The following is a 20,758-nucleotide window of genomic DNA, read 5'->3' as shown; positions in this document are numbered from 1 at the left end:
CGGGTCCGTGGTGCTGGTATCGGCCGGGCTGCGGGTGTGGGGAGAGAGACCGCTGGTAAAATTTCCCCGATTCCAGGGCACGCAACCAGGTGGTCTTCCGCCAGCTGGATGGCCGAGTCCAGCGACGTCGGACGGTGGCACTGGACCCAGGCCGCTGTTCTCTGGGGCAGACAGGTCGTGAACTGCTCCAGTACCACCTTATCCACTATCCGCGACGTCGCTATCTCCGGCCATCAGCCATTTGCGGCAGGAGTCCCGGAGCTGCTGAGCTAGCAGGTAGGGTCGGCCGGTTTCCGCCAACCCCAGCGATCGGAACCGCTGGCGATACTCCTCAGGGCTCCGGCCGACCCGCTACAAGATGGCCTTCTTCAGCTCAGCGTACACCAGGATATTCTCCGGAGGTAACTGCTGCGCCGCCACCTGGGCCTCTCCAGAAAGGAGCGGGATGAGATGTAGGGCCCACTGATCCTCCGGCCAACTTCTCGTGACCGCTACCCGCTCAAAGAGACCGAGGAAGGCCTCGGGATCATCCTGTGGGCCCATTTTCTGGAGGACCAGGTCGGCGCGAGGCCCCGTCCGAACCTCCCGATGCACCCAGCTCCGGAACGACTCACGGTCCTCTTGCTGAGCCAGGAGGACCGCCTGGAAACGTACATCCTGGTCCTCCCTGAGCTTCAGCAACGCTCTATGTTGTTCCTGATGGAGGACTGCGAGTGAAGAAATCACCTCCGCAAATGGCGAACCAGACGGACCAGACCCCCCGGCCTTGGCACTCCTACTTCCTTCCATCCCGGGTTTCGGCACCAGTGTAACAAGACTTCAAGGGAACAGGAAGGAAGAGGCTGGAATCAGGGTAGAGCTGATGACTACGTACTTTATTATACCAAAATAACACAAGCGCTGTATGCGCCTAAATCAAACACCTCCACTTTAGTGCAAGAACAGTCTTTCTTAAGGTCAGAGCTTCCCGCTCACAATCCTCCGCTCACTCGCTCAAAGCCACTCGTCTCCAGCCGTCAGCTCCGGTCTCTCTTCCCGACTGTCTCTGCCTTGCTGCTTTTAAGCCTCTCCACGCCAGTTACTGGAACAAGGCACAGGTGTTCATTATTTGTGCGAGCGCCACTCACTCACCGCTCGTCTCCTCACTCTCTCTCCTGCTGCAGACTTCGCTGAACCACGCCCACCTTGCCACAGAGAGGTTTTGACTCTGGTCTTTTGATGATGGTATCAAGAAACCAGGAGAAAGGGGAGTGAAAGGGGGTTGATGGCTCTTCTTTCAATGACTCCGACCATTTGGCGTATGCTAAATTCTCTACAACTTACAAATAAAAATAAGAACAAATAATCAAGCTACAAGTAACAGCACCAATAAAACAACAGAGCAAAGCAGAAAATGAAATAAGATACTATATACCTTTTAAGGTAGAAATGGATTAAAGTAATAAATACAAATAAAACATAACATTGCATATGTACAAATTAAATCAAGATGAATCATAATTTAAGTTACAGAAGCTATTGAGTCACAAGCAGTGAGTGATTTCCTTGACTTTTAACAGACAGCAGGAATATGTTGCTGTCGCTTTAAGAGGAATGAAACCGATTCAGTACACTGATACTGTACACATACATTGTTTTTCGTCCGTTTCGTCCGTTCACTTAAGACATAACCTACTATGTTTGTTTAGATACTCGACATGAGGGGCATGTTGACCTACTTCGTGTGTGAATTTGTCTGTTTAAGCGCTTCAAAGACAACTCAATATTTGCACCATGTCTGAGATCTATCTTCTCACAGCGCGCAAGCAAGTTTTCTTGTTGCATCATCTTGCACTTAAATGTTTAAATTGGCAAGGCTTGAATGAGTGTAGTTTAAACAGCAACATGTGCTGTTCAGGTCTCACCTGCACTCGCACGCTTACAACACCCGGGTGATGAAAGCATAAATGACTGTACAGCATATGTCAATCCTATTGAAATTTGTCTACGTTATTTGATTTGTTGTAGGTATTAAATGTGTATCCATCGACAAACATACATTAGCTGAACTTTGTCTGTTTTACGCATTATAATTTTTAACGAACCACATTATAAATGCATCGTCAGATTTAAGATGAGCCAAATGCGTTGGACCGCGTGCCAAACCGTTGGTGGAGAACCGTGCGGTTCAAATTTTTACCGAGAACCGTTACACCACTACTCAACTCAACTCAACTTTATTTATATAGCGCTTTACAATTTTCATTGTTACAAAGCAGCTGCACATGAGACACATTGACTACAAGCAAAACAATCAAAGTTGTACCTGCAAAAACAAGAAAAGGTTGAAAACACAGAAGACAGACACACCCACACACAAAACACTCCACACACACAACACGCACACGCACCAACACACACAGACACAGAGACACACACACACACGGATGCACACACACACACACGGACGCGTACGCACACACACACACGTACACAGACAAGTACACAACACACACACACACACACACACACACACACACACGTACGTACACAGACAAGTACGCACACACACACACGCTCAGTGAGAGCACACATTTAGGATAAAGGAGAGAGAAGCACAGGTCAAATATAACAGATAATAAATTCCTATATGCAATATTAATTAAGTAAAACTTTAAGATTCTAAAGCAGCCCCCCCGGTCAGGCAGATAGTGCAAAAACAGTATGCAAACGGTGGCGAGGAACCCAAAACTCTAATCGAGAAAAAAAACCTCAGGAGAACCCAGGCCCAACCAGGGGATTCCAGTTCCCCTCTGGCAAAAGCTGCTGCCTCTGCACAAGCTCCAGAGAACTTGCACAACAAGGCTAAATAAAAATAAGAACAAATAATCAAGCTACAAGTAACAGCACCAATAAAACAACAGAGCAAAGCAGAAAATGAAATAAGATACTATATACCTTTTAAGGTAGAAATGGATTAAAGTAATAAATACAAATAAAACATAACATTGCATATGTACAAATTAAATCAAGATGAATCATAATTTAAGTTACAGAAGCTATTGAGTCACAAGCAGTGAGTGATTTCCTTGACTTTTAACAGACAGCAGGAATATGTTGCTGTCGCTTTAAGAGGAATGAAACCGATTCAGTACACTGATACTGTACACATACATTGTTTTTCGTCCGTTTCGTCCGTTCACTTAAGACATAACCTACTATGTTTGTTTAGATACTCGACATGAGGGGCATGTTGACCTACTTCGTGTGTGAATTTGTCTGTTTAAGCGCTTCAAAGACAACTCAATATTTGCACCATGTCTGAGATCTATCTTCTCACAGCGCGCAAGCAGTTTTCTTGTTGCATCATCTTGCACTTAGCAAGTTTTCTTGTTGCATCAAATAGTCTTAGCATTGAGCTTAATGCTTTATAGGTAACCAGTGCAAGGTTGACAGAACCGGGCTAATATGTTCATACTTTTTTGTACGTGTAAGAACTCGAGCTGCCGCGTTTTGGACCAATTGGAGTTTTTGTAATAAGCCTGCAGGGCAACCACCTAACAGTGCATTACAGTAATCTAGTCTTGATGTCATGAATGCATGAATTAACTTCTCTGCATCTGAGATTGACAGCATATGACGTAGTTTGGATATATTCTTAAAATGGAAAAACGCAATTTTACAGGTGTTGGCGACGTGGCTCTCAAATGACAGATTACTATCGAATAGAACGCCAAGATTCTTTGCTGACGACGAGGGTTTTATGGAACATCCGTCAGTATCAAACAGTATTCTTGGTTGTTACTTATAGCAGTTTTCGGTCCAATAAGTAACACTTCCGTTTTGTCCGAGTTCAGTAATAAAAAGTTGTTACTCATCCAGTTTTTTATATCGACTATGCATTCCATTATTCGATGGAACTTCTGTGTTTCATGATTCACTACCAAATGCACATTCAGTTAAACATCTGATCTCTTTGTTTTTTTGTGAACCATCACTTTAAATGCAAAATGTTTTATACTTTACAAATATAATATACAGTTTAAAGGTCCAGTGTGTAATTCTCGAGGATCGTTTAACAGAAATGCAATATAATATACACAACTATGTGTTCAGAGGTGTATAAAGACCTTACACAATGAAGCGTTATGTTTTTATTACCTAAGAATGAGCTATTTCTGTCTACATACACAGAGGGTCCCCCTTGCATGGAATTCACCATGTTGTTTCTACAGTAGCCCTAAACAGACAAACTGCTCTACAGAATGCATAAATGCATTATCTCATTCGGGAAAGAAGCGAAAACGTGATTACATCTTAGTCCTCTCTGTAGTGCTTTGAAAGGAAGGGGGGAGGAGTGAGCTGTAGGTTGCAATTTGCAACCTCACCACTAGATGCCACTAAAAACTACACAATAGTCCTTTATGTGAGACACTGTAAAAAAATTGTTGAGTCAGGTCTTAAAACAATAAGGCAACCTATCACAAGCACGTTGAGTTAACTCAACAAACAGAGACTGAAGTCCACCCAACTTAAACAACATAGTGAAGTTTACGTAATGAACAACAGAACAAGATATTTTTTGTTGGCTGAACATAAATAGAGATTGGTTATTAAAAATAAACAAATGTATTTTTCTTTTACTACAATTGTACATGTTTTCTGCTTCAGACAGACCAAAACTTTGATCAATTAACTGTTTAAACCGTTTGTGTTGGGTGCATTTATACCGGTTATGCTCATGTGTCATGCACTTAAAGGTGGGGTAACCGATTTCCGAATTACGCTTTAGACAACTGAGTCGGGCCGAGTACCAAAACAACCTTGTAGCCAATCAGCAGGAAGGTGCACAGTGCACAGGAGGGACATTAGCCGAGCCGAGCGCTGACGAAAGCGAAAGATGGGGGTAGGGGTGTGTTTGTTTTGGTGATTTGAACATCAACAACGGCTAAGAGAAATCGGACACCCTGCCTTTAAGGTAATTTTATACTCGAGCATCAGACCTACGCCGTAGCCTCTACGCCGTAGCCTACATGTCGGTTTTCATTTATACTTGACAGGCAATGACCACTAGGCATTAATGACGCTGTGCCCACGCGCGTGTTGCTAGTGTAACCAAGACAAGAGCCAAAGAAGAAGCAGCTGGTTTGAGATGCATTAGCAGTGATAGTGGCAAGTAAACAGTCACTTTTGTTGTAGATTTGAGATGTTTAATACACAAGCACAAATAATTTATTTAGATAATTCATTCGGAAATGCTTTTGATTGAGCATGACTATTGCAGAGTTTTTTGACCTGAGGGAGGGGGACCAATCCCAGTGCTTGTGGTCCGCGTAGGGTCGACGCGTTGTTACATTTTTGTTACGAGCATAAACTGAACTTTACACCTCAACATTGAACACACAAATCTCAACCATGGTAACAATCAAAAACCATCATTCATTAAAAAAACTCTAAAATCAACAGATAACTAGTAACAACGTTATTAAAGCATAAATTAAGCCAGCAAGAACTAAAACACTAATCTTTAAAAGAAAAACAAATAATAAACACAGAATTGAACATGATGCAATGCATCTTGGGAACTTTCAAACTCTTGCAATATTGTTTGTTCAGAATACACTGTTTTGTAAATTGTTTTGTAAAACTTTCTGACACATTTTGGCCTAAAACTTGAGAATCTAAGTCCATTCAAATAAATAATCTTTGTTAGAAACATGTTTAGGCTAATTTTGTGTAGTATATATATAAAACAATAATTTGAATAAATCCTTTAACTAAAAATTTTGTTTAAATTACTTATTTATCTTTGTAGGGAGAACATTTTGCAAGTTTTTTTACAGTGCAGTTTAACCTGCGTGGGACACACAATTCAAAGAAATTGTGTCTGAAAGCACTTTAACACAACTCTGTGTGTATGACTATAAAATACACAACTGGAGTTATCTGCATTGCAGCATCTCCCCGTCTGATTATGAGCATGTGTTTTCTCATGTTGTTTGTCCTCATCAGAACAAATGTGTGTTGTAATTATAATGGATTGTGATTTATTGTGTCTCTCTTTGTTAAATTTGTTTTTTTGTTTGCTTTCCTGTGTTGTTCCTAATTGAGCGTGCTGGCAAAATCAGGGCTGTTAGCATAGTAGATAAACGATGAAATCAGCAAAGCTAAAAAAAAACTATAATGAATTTCTGACGTTTGCTTGAGTCATTCTCTCTCTCTCTCTCTCTCTCTCTCTCTCTCAGGCAGAGCAGGCCAGTTTGTCTCACGTGGTGGAGTTGTTGTCTCTCATCTTGTTAACTGCGATCTGGGCGATCTGTCCTCGTGACAGTTTGGCTGTGCTTGGCCATTGGATTCAAAGTAAACTAGTCCAGGTGACCTTTGACTTCTCATTCACACTTTTATTGCTTTTCCATCAAAACAATACTGGTTAAGTGCGCTTAACAACGGCCTACATTACGGTGTCAAGCTTATACACTGTGAAAAAAAGCAGATAGATCCATTGCCAACAGATGTTTATGAAGGAATTCAACAGCCCGTATCGCTTTGTAGAGAAAACCTGTGTGTTGTGTGAGTAGTTGTTTTACCCTTTGATAAAAAAAATGTTTACAAACTAGACAAATGGTAATGGGAAAATGTCTCAGGGGGCTTAAAACAGACTGGGAGGATTCAGATGGCATTTTATCTTGCTGATACAGAAGTGCAAGAATGTTAACCCATGGTTTTAGGAATGTACAATCCGAGTCATCTTGAACTGAAACTGTTTTAATCATGAAAAGCCTTCATAACAATATACAGTGAGGGAAATAATAATTTGATCCCCTGCTGATTTCAAAGAAATGAAGGGTCTATAATTTTTATGGTAGGTTTATTTTAACTGATAGAGACAGTTCTGGGCTGATCTTTAACCTTTCTCATGATCATCTTTCCATTGGGGAAATCTTGCAAGGAGCAGTATAGTTATTTTGTATTTCTTCTATTTCCAAATAATCGCACCAACAGTTGTCTCCTTCTCACCAAGCTTCTGTCTGTAGCCTATTCAAGGTTTGTGCAGGTCTCCAATCTTGTCGCTGACATCCTTTAAAACCTATTTGGTCTGGACCATGGTGTTGGAGAGGTTGAACTGGAAGATACAGATTCTGTTGGCAGGCATCTTTTATATACATAACAAGCTGATTTAGGAGTACTTTCTTAAAGTGACAGGACTAATCTGTGGTCCATATAGGCACATAACCAATCTGTGGAGCCAGAATTCTTGCTAGTTGGTAGGGGATCAAATACTTATTTCACTGACTGAAATGCAAAGCAATTTATAACCTTTATATAACATTTTTTCCGCTGATTTTTAAAAATATTCTATCTCTATCAGTTAAAATAAACCCACCATAAAAATTATAGACCCTTCATTTCTTTGTAAGCTGGCAAACTTACAAAATCAGCATGAGATCAAATAATTATTGCCCTCACTGTATATACATACATAATTTTATAGTGGAAACGCTCCAAGCATTGCATTACAGCATGTTACTTAGTCAACACCTGGTTCAGTTTTTTCCAGGCATTTTTATTTTTGGTGTATGTAATAAACTCAATAAAACGGAAGGAAGGAGGCGGGAACCGGCGAACATTCAAAACATTTAATCAAAATAAATAAACAATAAATCCAGCAGTAAAAAGGCCACACGGACATAAACACATAAACAAAACTTAGCATTTCCGGGCCGGTCCTCTCTCCTCCTGTCGCTCGTCCTCTTATGCTCCCGAGCTCCCCCCGTGAGGCATGCGGGACCGGTGCGCGTACAGCTGATACTCATTATCACTCATGCCACCGGCCCCGCCTTCCTGCCCCACGGATCTCGTCCCGCATTCCTCGCTACAGTGTACCTTTAAAAAATGATTTTATTCATACACATCATGTACATTTTTTATATTATTTAAGAATAACGTTGTGTTTGTTAAGAGTAAATTATATTACGTTTATATATTTATAATATAAGATTAGGTCGTGTTTTGGCCATTAGCGATGCAAACAGTCCTTTAAAATTGATTGTAAAATCCACTAAAGGACCCTTTAAACAAGTTTTATTCCTCCACTAAAGCTCAAAGAAACCTTCTGAAGTGCTCTCTCGCCACCATTGTAAAACAATAACAGTATCTCAGAGGAGATCCTATATTATTTGGTTTTCTCATGACTTCAATTTGAGCTTACTTAAAATTCACTTCAGCTCCATTTATTTGTCTTCTAAATGGATATTGAATTAGCATTTTCTGAATGGCTGTGTGGCGTGAAACAAAGGCCCACTTTCAGTTTTAATGCACTTTTGTTTTTGTAGTGTTTTCCTTCATAGATACTTTGTATTCTTTTGTTCTGCTTTTATGTGGGTATTTTCATCCGTTTCTTTCCTGGCTTCTCTTCTTCTTTCCCCATTACATTCAAAATAAATTACATTTTAATAGGTTTGGCTTTTTATATCAGTCATTTTGCTCTCCAAATATGGTTCACTGTTTTTTTTTCAGTTTGTCCATTTTCCTCTGTTTACCCAATATAACTGCTGTGTGATTTGTTAAAATGGCTCATTTACTGACTTATTTTCTCTCTCATTTTCTCTGTATGTGCTGTAGTTCTCATTTGATCGGCCGTTCAGTCGAAAGTTGGAGGCAGAGGCGGATCAGGTTGGCCTGCAGCTGGCTGCCAAGGTACTAGAGATATTATTAAATACACTTGTTGATAAGATCATTTGAGATTTCAGAATCAGATGTTCTTATAATAAATATTTGATATGAGAGACACATATGAAGAGGAAATGTTGCTGGTGTAACCTGATCGAAGATTGGTGATAAACTTTATAAGATCTGGGCCGTTTTTGTGTTTTAGAAAGATTCTAAGTGACCAACAAAGTTGGGCAGGGAACTGTCATTGTAATGATTGTATTTTAAGGGTGAAGTTTGTGCTTAAATAATTTTTTGATTAGTAACTATAATTTTTATAGTTGAATTTTTTCCTGAGAACTGATTTCCAAGTTCGAAGTCATGGAAATGTATAAAATCGCAGGAATCCTGGAAAATTCTGGCATAGAATATAAATGTTTCTAAAATTGGTAACCTTTTTAAGTGAAAAAAAAATAAAATAAAATGTTTGCCCATATTACAAACTTATTTGCTAAAAATCTTTTTATTTTGCCGAAAGGTGTGAAATCATTGACTCTTCACCCTTAAAGGTATACTTCACCCAAATTTGACTAGTAATTTTTCCTACTATGGGAGTCAATTGGGTGAAAAATCTGTCTGGTTTTAAGCATTCTTCCAAATATCAGAACAAAGAAATTTATACAGATTTGGAACAACTCGAAGGTGAATAAATGATGACAGAATTTTCATTTATGGGTGAAGTAACCCTTTAAGCAACCACTTTATAAAAATAGCAAAAGCTGATTACTACAAATATAATTAAAGTATACAGGCCAGTGAAATATAGTGAAAGATTAGACAAACCTGTAGTGGTGGAGCACCCTCTTTCTATTAGTAATATACTTGCTGTATCAAACATGACCTCTAGATGGCATTGTGGTTTTACAAACAGTTTACTGAAAAAGTCTGTATGTGGCAGTCGTCTGATTCACGGTGTAGTACTCATCCTGTCAGCATGTTTCCTGGTCCCATACTTGGCACCATTATAGAGTAACCATTATTAGTAGCAATAACAGAACGCCCGCTGCTCGTAAATGGGCCCAGATCCATTCGCCTGACACAGCCTGCCCGGTGAAGGACACTGGCACGTTGCTGCGGTAACGGTGCGAGGCTAGCTAGACTAGTCATGAGTCATGCCTGTCTCTGTGAGCGAGTCTGCTCCAGGCTCCAGTTCCAGTTAATGACGATGTCCAGTGCTCAGAGCACCCTGGGGGGTAGCATGTGTCATCGCCCTGTTTGATTCCTTTGATGATGGCGAGGCGTAAATGTGCAAGAAAATCGTTTCTGTAGGCGTATTTATGGAGATTTGTCTGTGTGTTAGGCGTGTGCTGATGTGAGGGCGGGCCCAGTGTTCTGGCAGCAGATGGAGATCTCTGAACAGTTGAAAGGAGAGCCCAACATCCCAGAGTGGCTGTCCACACACCCCTCCCACCAAAACCGTGTCAGACAGCTGAACCGCCTCATCCCTGAGGTAAAACACACACATAATCATTACTACAGGAATGTAACCATTTCACACACACACATTTAACCATTATGGTTTACATCACCATTAAACTTATGTTAACAACAAATCAAAGTTCAGATCAAGTTTTAAAGTCCCAAAGTTTTAAATTTGTTAGCTTTAAGGGATATGTACAGTATAACTAGTGTGCTCCAAAACATTGACACAATTCGCATTTAGAATATATAAGCATTCAAAAGGTACAGTCTTGCGCTTTCACCTATACGGATTGTATTTGGATCAGTTTTTATGACATTGTTCTGGATTCAACTTCTCATTAAATTCCAGGCTGTATAGGTAAACAAAACATTATTGACTATTTTAGAAGTCCTACTGTAACTTCCGGTTTCATTACACCAATGCATTAAACAAAGTACACTTCAATGCACTTTAGTGGGTCTTTAAAATGTTGCGTTAAAAAGTTTGAAACCGGATTTGAGTCAATTTGTGTCCATAATTTCTAAAAATGTCCTGCCCCCTCTATTAAAATTGAAAAAGGGCCAATATTGAACATAAAACATTACTGAAAGATACCTTCAGCACACATCTGCACTTTTTTTTTCGAGAAAGTATGATAAAAATACTGACAAAACTACTACTACTACTAAAAATATGAACTTACCCAACAAAACTTTTCTAACTTACTGCTAAATTGATCTCAACATCACAATGTAGGTGGAAAGATTCATTGAGGATTTGATATTAATTTTCTTGGGGTAATGTTTAGTTAGGATTGTCCCCTTTTTGCTTTAATGACAGCATGCACTCCAGCTGGCAAAAACTTTGCAATTTTGCGCGAAACTTTATGATCCGTCTTATCCAGAGGTGGGTAGAGTAGCCAAAATCTTTACTCAAGTAAAAGTACAAGTAACTAGAGAAATTGTTACTCAAGTAAAAGTACAAGTAACTAGAGAAATTGTTACTCAAGTAAAAGTACAAGTAACTAGAGAAATTGTTACTCAAGTAAAAGTAAAAGTCACTATTCTAAAAATTACTTGAGTAAAAGTAAAAAAGTATGCAATGAAAAAACTACTCAAGTAGCTAGTTACTTAGTTACTTTGTATCTGATTATATAGGCCTACTACATAAAATTAATATTAACGCCAATATTTTAATATGACATTTTAATCAATATTTTTAATTATCATAAGCAGATATCTTTGCAATATACTAGAGAGACTAAAGAATAGACAAACACAGAAGAGACAAGCATTTCTGTAAATTTCATCTAGTCCTGATGTCAATGTAGTTTACACAACTTATTTAGAATAATAGACCATGTCAAACTAAAGCATGAACTAAACTCAGAGCATTTCCTAAGATGATCTAGAACATCTGCAGTGCTCTCTTAAATGAAATACACATTTTTGAACAAAGCTCATGTTTTCTCGTGTTGTGTCACGTGTGTGTTGTGAAACGCTCTTACTTGTAAACAAACAGTAAACAGTGAACCACACGCCCATCAACAAGTTTTCTTCCTTCTGTTCTTCAAATGTATATTTCTGCAAGCCCACGTCTCTGTGTCTGACAGGTAACGCGCATGTTGCTGTGTCTGACGAACAGGTCGCGCGGGTGCGCGCATATGGCGGGCATTTATCATTGCTGGCAAACAATATGACACATTTGCAGTTTTGATTGTATAGATATAGATTAATATCCACTTCATCCAACGCTCTTTGTGTTCTGCGTGTTCTTAAGTTTCGCGCTACGAGGAGTGAGTAATCCTGCTTCAGATGATTCAGATCGTGCTGCGAACTGAACAAATCATTTGAACTGATTCATTAGCCTATTCAAATGGTTTTGACCATTGTTCAATTAATGCTTTCAAAAGAATCGACTCAAAAGAATCGATCACTCGGGAATGCCCGTAAAAAGAGACGACAACCTTGAAATAAACAACGCATTTTATAATGGATATTTTAAAATGAAGGAACGAAGGAACGTCACGCAATGTAAGTTATGTAACGAAGTAAAAGTACAGATTTTCTATTAGAAATTTAACTCAAGTAAGAGTAAAAGTACACACTTTTAATTTTACTTAAAAAGTACATATTTTCCAAAATGTTACTCAAGTAAATGTAACGAAGTAAATGTAGCGCGTTACTACCCACCTCTGGTCTTATCCCAGCATGATCCGACAATGTTCCAAAGAGCATCTTATGCGCTTCGGTGGAAGAAATAAAATCTGACCTTTTGTAAAAAGGGGTTTGCTTACATTTGATTAGTGACCTATACGCAGTGCATCTTAAACAGCAGTATCTAAAGATTTCATTTTAAGTCATAGCTTTTGTGTATTAGACTTTTCAGAATCCTAAAGCTTATTTATTCCAGGTTGAAACTAGATTTTCAGTGTGGTCTTACTGTGTGCTTTTGGATCCCACTGTATTAAAAGGATAATTCACCTAAATGTAAAAATTCTGTCATCATTTACTCACCCTCATGTCATTTAAAACATGTATGACTCTTTCTTCTGCAGAACACAAAAGAAGATATTTTGAGAAATGTCCATATAATGAGAGTCATTGGGGTCCTCTTTTGTTTGGTTACTAACATTCTTCAAAATATATTCTGTGTCCTGCAGAAGAAAGCAAGTCATATGGGCTTGACTTGAGGATGAGTAAATGCTGAAAGAATTTTCATTTTTGTATGAACTATCCATATAACAATGCAGAAGACACATTTAGTGTTAATGGATTTTTATACACTACGAATGGCTGTAAGTTCTGATAACACCATTGTCTCCAGTACCACTAACCCACAAGGTCTTTGTTAAAAAAATAGTGAATCTTGTATTTAAATAGGAGAATATGTCTTGGGTGCACTGCAGTCTTGATTTAAACAGAGTGCCCATCAGAAACGCACACACCAAGGCTCGCAGCCGTGTCTGATATCCAGGCAACACCAGAGCTAACGAGTCGTCTGGAGACCCCTCTGGTCTGGAGCGAACCCAGCCGTCTGCACACACGCCTTACACCACGTGTGCTGTGGAAATGATAAATGCTCTTCTGCAGGCAGGGCCAGGGTTATGAAAAGCCTGGAGGATCTGTAAAAAACAGGAACATTGACGAACTGTACTTGGCATATGGTAAAGTTAACCAATCACAAGACACCACAGGAGAGATTCTTCATAAGTGATTGAGACTAAATCATTTATGGCGTGAACTCTAGCGCAGTGCTGTATAGTGTATTGCGCGTTTGATGTGTACGAAATGCACGGCAGTGGTTTGTGAGAGTAGTAATATGCATGAAATGTGCTCTTGTGTTGAATTTTGAACGGCCACAGTGAATTCATGAGTTCATTGAAAACTACAGGGCAAAAGATTTTTGCACAGGGTTGAATGCTAGTCAGTGGAGACTGAATTAAGCCTAGTGTTACTGCACCTTAAAGGGATCGTTTACATCTGTCATCATTTACTCACCCTCATGTCAAACCCGTATGACTTTCTTTCTTCTGCAGAACGCAAAAGAACATATTTTTAAGAAAGTAAAAACATGCAGACAATATGGTCTGTTATGTTTTTACACTGTGGGATAAAAAAAGAGGCAAAATGTAGCTTTAGCTAGTCAATGGAGCACTACAGTAGGTACATCTGTTGTACCCTTTAACATGAACTACATTAGTTCAATTTTGGTACAGTTTAAAGTTTTAATAGGGAATATGTGATGTTTTCTGTGACGGAATTAGCCTAGCATCATGCTAAACGTTAACATTTCAGAAACGATTGTATGTAGTCAAGTATATAGATGAACAGCGGAATCTACTGTATAGCAGAAAGAGAGGCCGTAGTCTTTGACGTTAAATGTTTTAGAAGCACATATGGGTGCCTACGTGCTGTATACTGCAGGCCTATTTGTATTAATGAGTGTTATACAAAGTAAAGCTGGCGAGAGAGTATAGACTATAGAGCAGTGTGGGGAGCCATATACACAAGCATGTTCTCCTGTCACACACCAGTGCCTACACAAAATGGAGTCTCAATAATATACGATGCAAAATGCTGGAAGCAGCGTGGAACAGTGACGGAAAGATATACTGTACGTGAATGAGTATGGATGTTAGTAGTAGCATGCAGGGACCTTATTACTAAGAAAACGTTACGCCAGAAATGAAATGATCATTAACTCACCTTCATGTCTTTAATAACCGTATGACTTTTCTTTCTTCTGTTGAATATGAAATGAGTAATTAATAGCTGCTCTTGTGTGTACCATTAAAGTGAATGGTTACTGCGGATGTCATAATTACAGTTAAGTCTGTTCCTCACACAAAGCTATCATATGGCTGTGGATGACTTGGAATATATCCCATCAGTCATATGGACTGCTTTTATGATGATTTTATAGTGTTTATTTCGTATTTCGAACTTTTAAGCTGCAGTCACCATCCACTTTCATTGTATGAGAGAGACCAGCTATGGCTGAACTTTATCATTGGTTTTCTTCTTTGGAAGAAGGTTATACCGTTTTGTAACACATGAAGGTAAGTAAATAGTGCAAATTTTCATTTTTGGGTGAAATATCCCTTTAACCTTGAGTCTTGCTTGCTTACTCTTGCACTCCAAAACATAGACTGAACAGATGGTCAATGCACTAATTGTCCATCAGCTGTAATGCTTGTCTTGTTCTGTTCTGGTGCTATTGAGGAAAGAGTATTGTTCCTTTGGGAAGTTACTTTAAAACGGCCTCCATCCTTCTCTATTTTCACTCTCCTTATTACTGACAATTACTGTAGTGAAGTATGCACACACCCTTTTGTCTCCTGCTGCTTATTACATAAATCTGAGGTAAATGCATTTGTATAAAGGCTATTCTGCAGACTCCTGATTATGCCGCAGAGTCCCTTTAAGTCGTTTCACTCTGTAGCCATCTTGGTTACACTCCTATGCAACTGTTTTCTGTGTAGGTAATATATATATATATATAAGTATAACTCCTATTTACTTAGATAGAGAATAACCAAAACCTCGCAGTATTTTAAGTTTTCAGTAAAATATGAGAATAATAGTAACATTATTTATGTATTTTCTTATGATGTTACGCTAGGCTGGTCTTGCTATTACTCAGATATGTTCTGAAGCAATTGTTTAGCAAAAATTCTAAAAATGCAACAAAATTGTTACACTGGACCACATAAATAGCACGCGTATATTAACAATAGCCAATAATAGATTACATGGTTCAAAATTATCGATTTTTCTTTTATGCCAAAATTATTAGGATATTAAAGCCACACTTTGTAGTTTTTCGACCTTAAAATAATGTCTCTAAAATTATTTCAGTGGTAGAACAACTCTTAACCGGACGAATTCTACTGCTGTTGCTACCTGAGCAGCTTCATAGCGGCTACAAGCACATTCTGTATGTTCTGTGTTCAGGTCGGTACACACAGCCCCCCCCAGCCTCCCCCCCCGCGACATGGTTTCCAAACAACGTTTCTGCATTTGCTGGTTCTAGCAGCTTAGTAAACGAATTCATGTGTATTGCGCTGCCTACGGGGAAGCTTACATAGCCACATTATGGTGTTGGGGCGTTTGAGATCGTGAACAAAAGTTCTATAGTATTGCTTTAAGTAAAGATCATGTTCCATGAAGATATTTTGTGAATTTCCTTAACTGTAAAAATATAAGTAGTAGAGTGTGAGTACTTTGAGTAGATGCAGCAAAATCGCTAACAAAAATCAACGGAAACACTGATTCACAACGGATTCACTCGCTGCTGCCTGCTCTTTGGGAATTACCTACTCAAGTTTGGTATCTATGTAAAGCTTAAATTTAAAAACATCTACTCTCCACAACGTCATTACAGCGGTAAGCCAGCAGAGACCGTTAAAACAAACCTGTTTCTTCTTAGCAACAGCCGAAAGTGATGTCCATTTTATTTTATTTTTGCAATATGTGCATTTAATGCCCCCTCAGTTTGAATTAAACCATAAAATTTGAGATGTATAGCAGACAATGGCTGCTGTCACATCATCCACTGCAGGCATATCACCCTGTAGCCCAAGACTGGTTGCCCAATGTAGCTAAGGTCACTACTTGGATGGGAGATCTCCTGGGAAAACTAGGTTGCTGCTGGAAGAGGTGTTAGTGAGGCCTGCAAGGGGTGCTCACCCTGTGGTCTGTATGGGTACTAATGCCCCAGTTTAGTAATATGAACACTATACTGTAAAATGCACCGTTCTTTGGATGAGACGTTAAACCGAGGTCCTGACTCCCTGTGGTCATTAAAGATCCCATGGCACTTATCGTAAAGAGTAGGAAATGGAACCCTGGTGTCCTGGCCAGATTCCCTCCACTGGCCCTTGTCAATCATGATCTCCTTATAATCCCCACCCTCTGAATTAGCTCTATCTCTCTCTTCATTCATTCAAAACACTTTTAAGGTATTTTTTGGACAAAATTATTTAGCAGAAGGGCAAATCACAGCATATCAGGAAATATAGGTTTTACTGAAAAAATGCACAGAAAAACTCACAGGAAATCAAGTATACCGTGACTACAATCTGTTTTTATCTTATTTGTCGATTCTCTCTTGTATTCATTTTTTGAAGTTATTTATTAACTTCACACATGTTTGTGTGTATTTTGCCAAGCCTCCATTATTCTCAAAGCTTCAGTTTATACTATACTCCAAAAACAATAAAGAGCGAAGATGTCAATTGTACAGGTGGACATCACTTTTCTGCTGTGGTTTTTTCTTTGTAATCTATTTAGCACATAATTATTACGAATTTCGAACTCGACAAAAAAGACGACTTAGTCACGCAAATTTACTGGTCAGCCATTTACAGTATCTTGAACAAGCTCCTTACGTGTTACCATAAGTCATACATGACATTTTTATACTTTACAGTATATGCTTTTCGCAGATGGTTCAATTGGTCAGCTGGTTCCATTTGATCTGTGATGTTCCATATCCGTGATGTTCCATCTGAAGAATCAATGTGCATTTGAAAAGGTTATTCTGTTTCAGATTGGCCCTAAGTATGCAACTGATGTGTCCCTCTTGGGTAATTGTTCCCAATAAGCTTTGGTCCATCATTCTCTTTATATCAAGTGTCGTTTAGATTTAGGAGTTTCCTTAATGTCCTGGGCCCGTATTCCTAAAGCTTCTAAGAATCCTCTAAGAAAACTCTTAATTTAGCTTAAAAACTTCTACGTAGGAGTCTTAGTTTAAAAGTGATTCAGGACCAATCTGAGAGCAACTCTGAGCAAGGAAAAGACAAAAACTTTTATCTTAGTGAGGAGGCGGGGCTGACCCCGTTGCTATGTCTTTTGAAGACTGTGATTGGTTGGTTGACCAAAAAGGAAAAAAGAGCGCTTTTAAGTATAGGGTCATTAGTTTGAAATTGCACATGCATTTTTTCCTGTTTTACTATACTCACACGCACACAGGCACACTTGCACAAACACGCGCACACACGCACGCACGCACGCACGCACGCACGCACGCACACACGCACGCACGCTCACACGCGCACACACACACACATTTTTGTGAAGAGTTTGGTTCCAAAACTCAGTTTTTAAAAATCATGTTTTTTTATTGTGCATTCCAATTAATATCATTCAAACTGCAGTTGGTTTGTTTTGATTTAAGCTAATATAACTAAAAAATACAGCTAACTAACACAATAAAAGACAATAAAAACACGATAACATAATAAAAAACATGATTTTTGATTTTTTTAAAAAACGGAGTATCTCATTTTGGAACCAAACTCTTCATATATATATATATATATATATATATAATTTACCATGCTGTTAATGTCAACGTATTTAATAGAAAACTAACAGTGACACAATAAGTTTCTGTAAGGGCTGTTTGTGTGATTAGATTGTGACCGTTGTGACAGAACCAAATCATCTCTGCTACATAGTTGCATTTGTCCAGTTGCTAAATATGTTAATGTGGTGATTTCTTCTATTTCTGGAGCTATGGCATTTTCTGCGCTGTCTTGGAGATGTTAGCATGTCTCTACTATCGGTCACAAACATGAACCCTGCACGATCTAATGTGTTGTGTCTTATTAACTCACTGTCATTCAATTTAATTTAATTTTATAGTGCTTTTACAATTTGCATTGCTTCAAAGCGGCTATACAAGGAAACCAAAACCAAGATAAACAAAAGTTGAACACACAAAAACAATAAAAAATTCTGATAAACCTTAAAAGTAATATGGAAATTATCATGCATTGCAACACATATCTTCTTACTTTTTGTGTTTCGTCTATTTTCTCTGCTGCTAAAGAAACTCTTAAGTCTCTTAAAAGTCCTCCTCGCAACTCCTAAAATTTTGGACCTTAAGAGCTCTTTTAAGGGTTAAGATGTTTTATGAATTACTTTTTTCTTTACTAGGATCGTTTCTGTCATTTTTAAGGGGAAACGCCCACATTTCTAAGAATTTTCTTAGAATTTTGTCACTAGGAGCAACTCTTTGCGCTAAGATTTTTCATGAATACGGGCCCTGATTCTCAAACATAGCCGTGTTGTTGAAATATGCCCTTTTTCTGGGTTGAATTTCTGGTGTAGATTTAGCAGCCAATTCCGATACGTATATGAATATGGTTCTGAATAATAATGTAACTAGAAAATGCTTTCTGTTGAAAGGATCCCAGCAGAAGACGACTTATATACATTTCTATGTAAAAATTGCCTTCTACTACTAAATTTTGATATTTAATATTTGCATAACTTTAAGAAAAAAACTGAATGTAATACTCATTTTAACTAAAGGAGGTACCCATTTTTCGATGATGTAAAAAGGGTTGCACACACAGGTCAACCGAACTGAAATGTGATTTCAAGAGAGAAACACTGCTTAGTTGTCCTGTTGATATAATGTGCTGTAAGAAAAAAACCCACATGGGAAATAATAATGTTACATAATAATACATACATACTGTATTAATAAACTAAAATCAATGAGAAGTTAATATAGGCTACAAGATACATTTAGCTATCATGAAATGCCTTTTATCCAGATTAAATAACCCTTTTTAAAAGAATGTTGGTAACCGAACAACAGTGAACTATCACTTTAAGCCATACATCTCTCAATAGACGCTGTACTCTTTAAGTGTCGTTTGGCTGGTCCTGGTCTTTGAGTTTATGTGTCTGGAGTAATTATTGATCTGATGTTATGAGGGCTTTTCTCCATCACCCCTAATGGAGGTCAGAGGTTAGTTTAGAGTTCGCAGAGACCAGTGGAGGTCCCGTTTTTGTCAAATCAGTCTTGTAAAACGTCTGAATTATGTAGATGGCCTTTTGGTCTTCTTGAATAACTAATGTAATACAGGCATTTTGTTGTCAATCTATTCACCCATCCTCCACCCATCCACCCATCAATCCAGCAATTCCTCCCTCCATCTTAAGCCTTGTAAACTTGTTAGAGGGTGAGATGGAAGCCTTTTGATGTCAAAAGTAAAGACTCACAATTATGTTGTCTAATATGCACACTTCTCTTGTTGTTGTAGGCTCTGGAACTCCGTGCACGCTGCGACTGTCCCGCCCTACCATCAGCGGACCCCCGCGTCACTTTCTCCCAAAACGTTCAACTGATTTTGGAAGATGCCAAGAAACAAGAGCTGATGGAAAAAGAAGAAAAGATTGGGAAAGAGAAAGCTGGAGTCATGTTTCCCCTCCCTCAAACAGTTCCTGTCCCAGCACAGGGAGCTCAAGTGGGGGGGCTGCTGCCTACATCCGCTCTGCCACAGAACTCTGCTTAGTAAATGAGACTTGATAAAACATGACCGACATGCACAAATTCAAGCTTTCCTTTTTAGCTCCCTCTTTTTAGTCCAGTAGCTCTGAACAAGGCCCGGGCGTGTCGTCGGATGGGATTTTTGATCCGTTACATTTGTTGTCACTTGGATACCCATGAGTTTGCTGCCGTGATGTAAGTCAATGAAATGAAATGAGTGGGCAAATGTATGTCAGTCACTCCTTTAAACATCCACAGTGTTAATAATGGAACCGTTCCAAATGGGCTTTTGATAAGTTTTAATTGTGTTATTAGCATAAGACCCCTGTGAAGTTGAGTGCATTGCGGTGTACATTATTCATCAAAGATCCGCCTCTACTTTAATGTCCTCTATAGGCTCTGGAACGTGACGTAACTGCTGCATACAGTAGCTGTCCGTGCCGTTTGCATACAGTAGCTGTCCGAACTGCTTTGAGCTCTCTACATTATTTAAAGGATTTATTAACAGAGACAGCAGGACCCAAATGATCCCTGCATTAGAGTTCTTGAAAAGCGTCGAGTTCATTTTCAATTTCTTCACATGCAAGACTGTTAGTGTAAGGAAAATGTGACTAAAATTACGCACTGAATAAACAATCATTTTTATAGGTTTTGTGTCTCCTGCATTTTTGTGTATTGAGAGGAATTTCCAGCTTTTCTAAAGTGCAGCTGTTTAGCACATAAACACTTCTAAAGTATATTAAAGGGACTGTTATTTGTTTAATGACATAGTGTCATATAATTGGAATGGAGGTTTTATCAGTTTAGCAGGAAGCACCAGACTAATCTGGAATATGTGGGTTTTGTAATTTAATATTAACATGAAATGGCATTAACAAC

At 38.8% G+C, this 20,758-nt stretch overlaps 1 protein-coding gene across 1 annotated transcript in view; it reads left to right on the top strand.

Moving 5' to 3' along the window:
* oma1 (OMA1 zinc metallopeptidase) overlaps nucleotides 1–20,522 on the top strand; it is a 29,823-nt gene extending 9,301 nt beyond the window's left edge. The window contains exons 5-8 of the mRNA XM_057353895.1: nucleotides 6,225–6,353; nucleotides 8,602–8,676; nucleotides 9,989–10,138; nucleotides 19,653–20,522. Of these exons, the coding sequence (XP_057209878.1) occupies nucleotides 6,225–6,353; nucleotides 8,602–8,676; nucleotides 9,989–10,138; nucleotides 19,653–19,904 (606 nt within the window). The 3' untranslated portion in view covers nucleotides 19,905–20,522. The remainder of the gene's footprint in view (nucleotides 1–6,224; nucleotides 6,354–8,601; nucleotides 8,677–9,988; nucleotides 10,139–19,652) is intronic.
* The last annotated feature ends 236 nt before the right edge of the window (nucleotides 20,523–20,758 follow it).

Source organism: Triplophysa rosa, linkage group LG15 (assembly GCF_024868665.1).
Source record: "Triplophysa rosa linkage group LG15, Trosa_1v2, whole genome shotgun sequence".
In the NCBI taxonomy this organism is placed as follows: domain Eukaryota; kingdom Metazoa; phylum Chordata; class Actinopteri; order Cypriniformes; family Nemacheilidae; genus Triplophysa; species Triplophysa rosa.
This window is presented reverse-complemented; position numbering and strand designations above follow the sequence as displayed.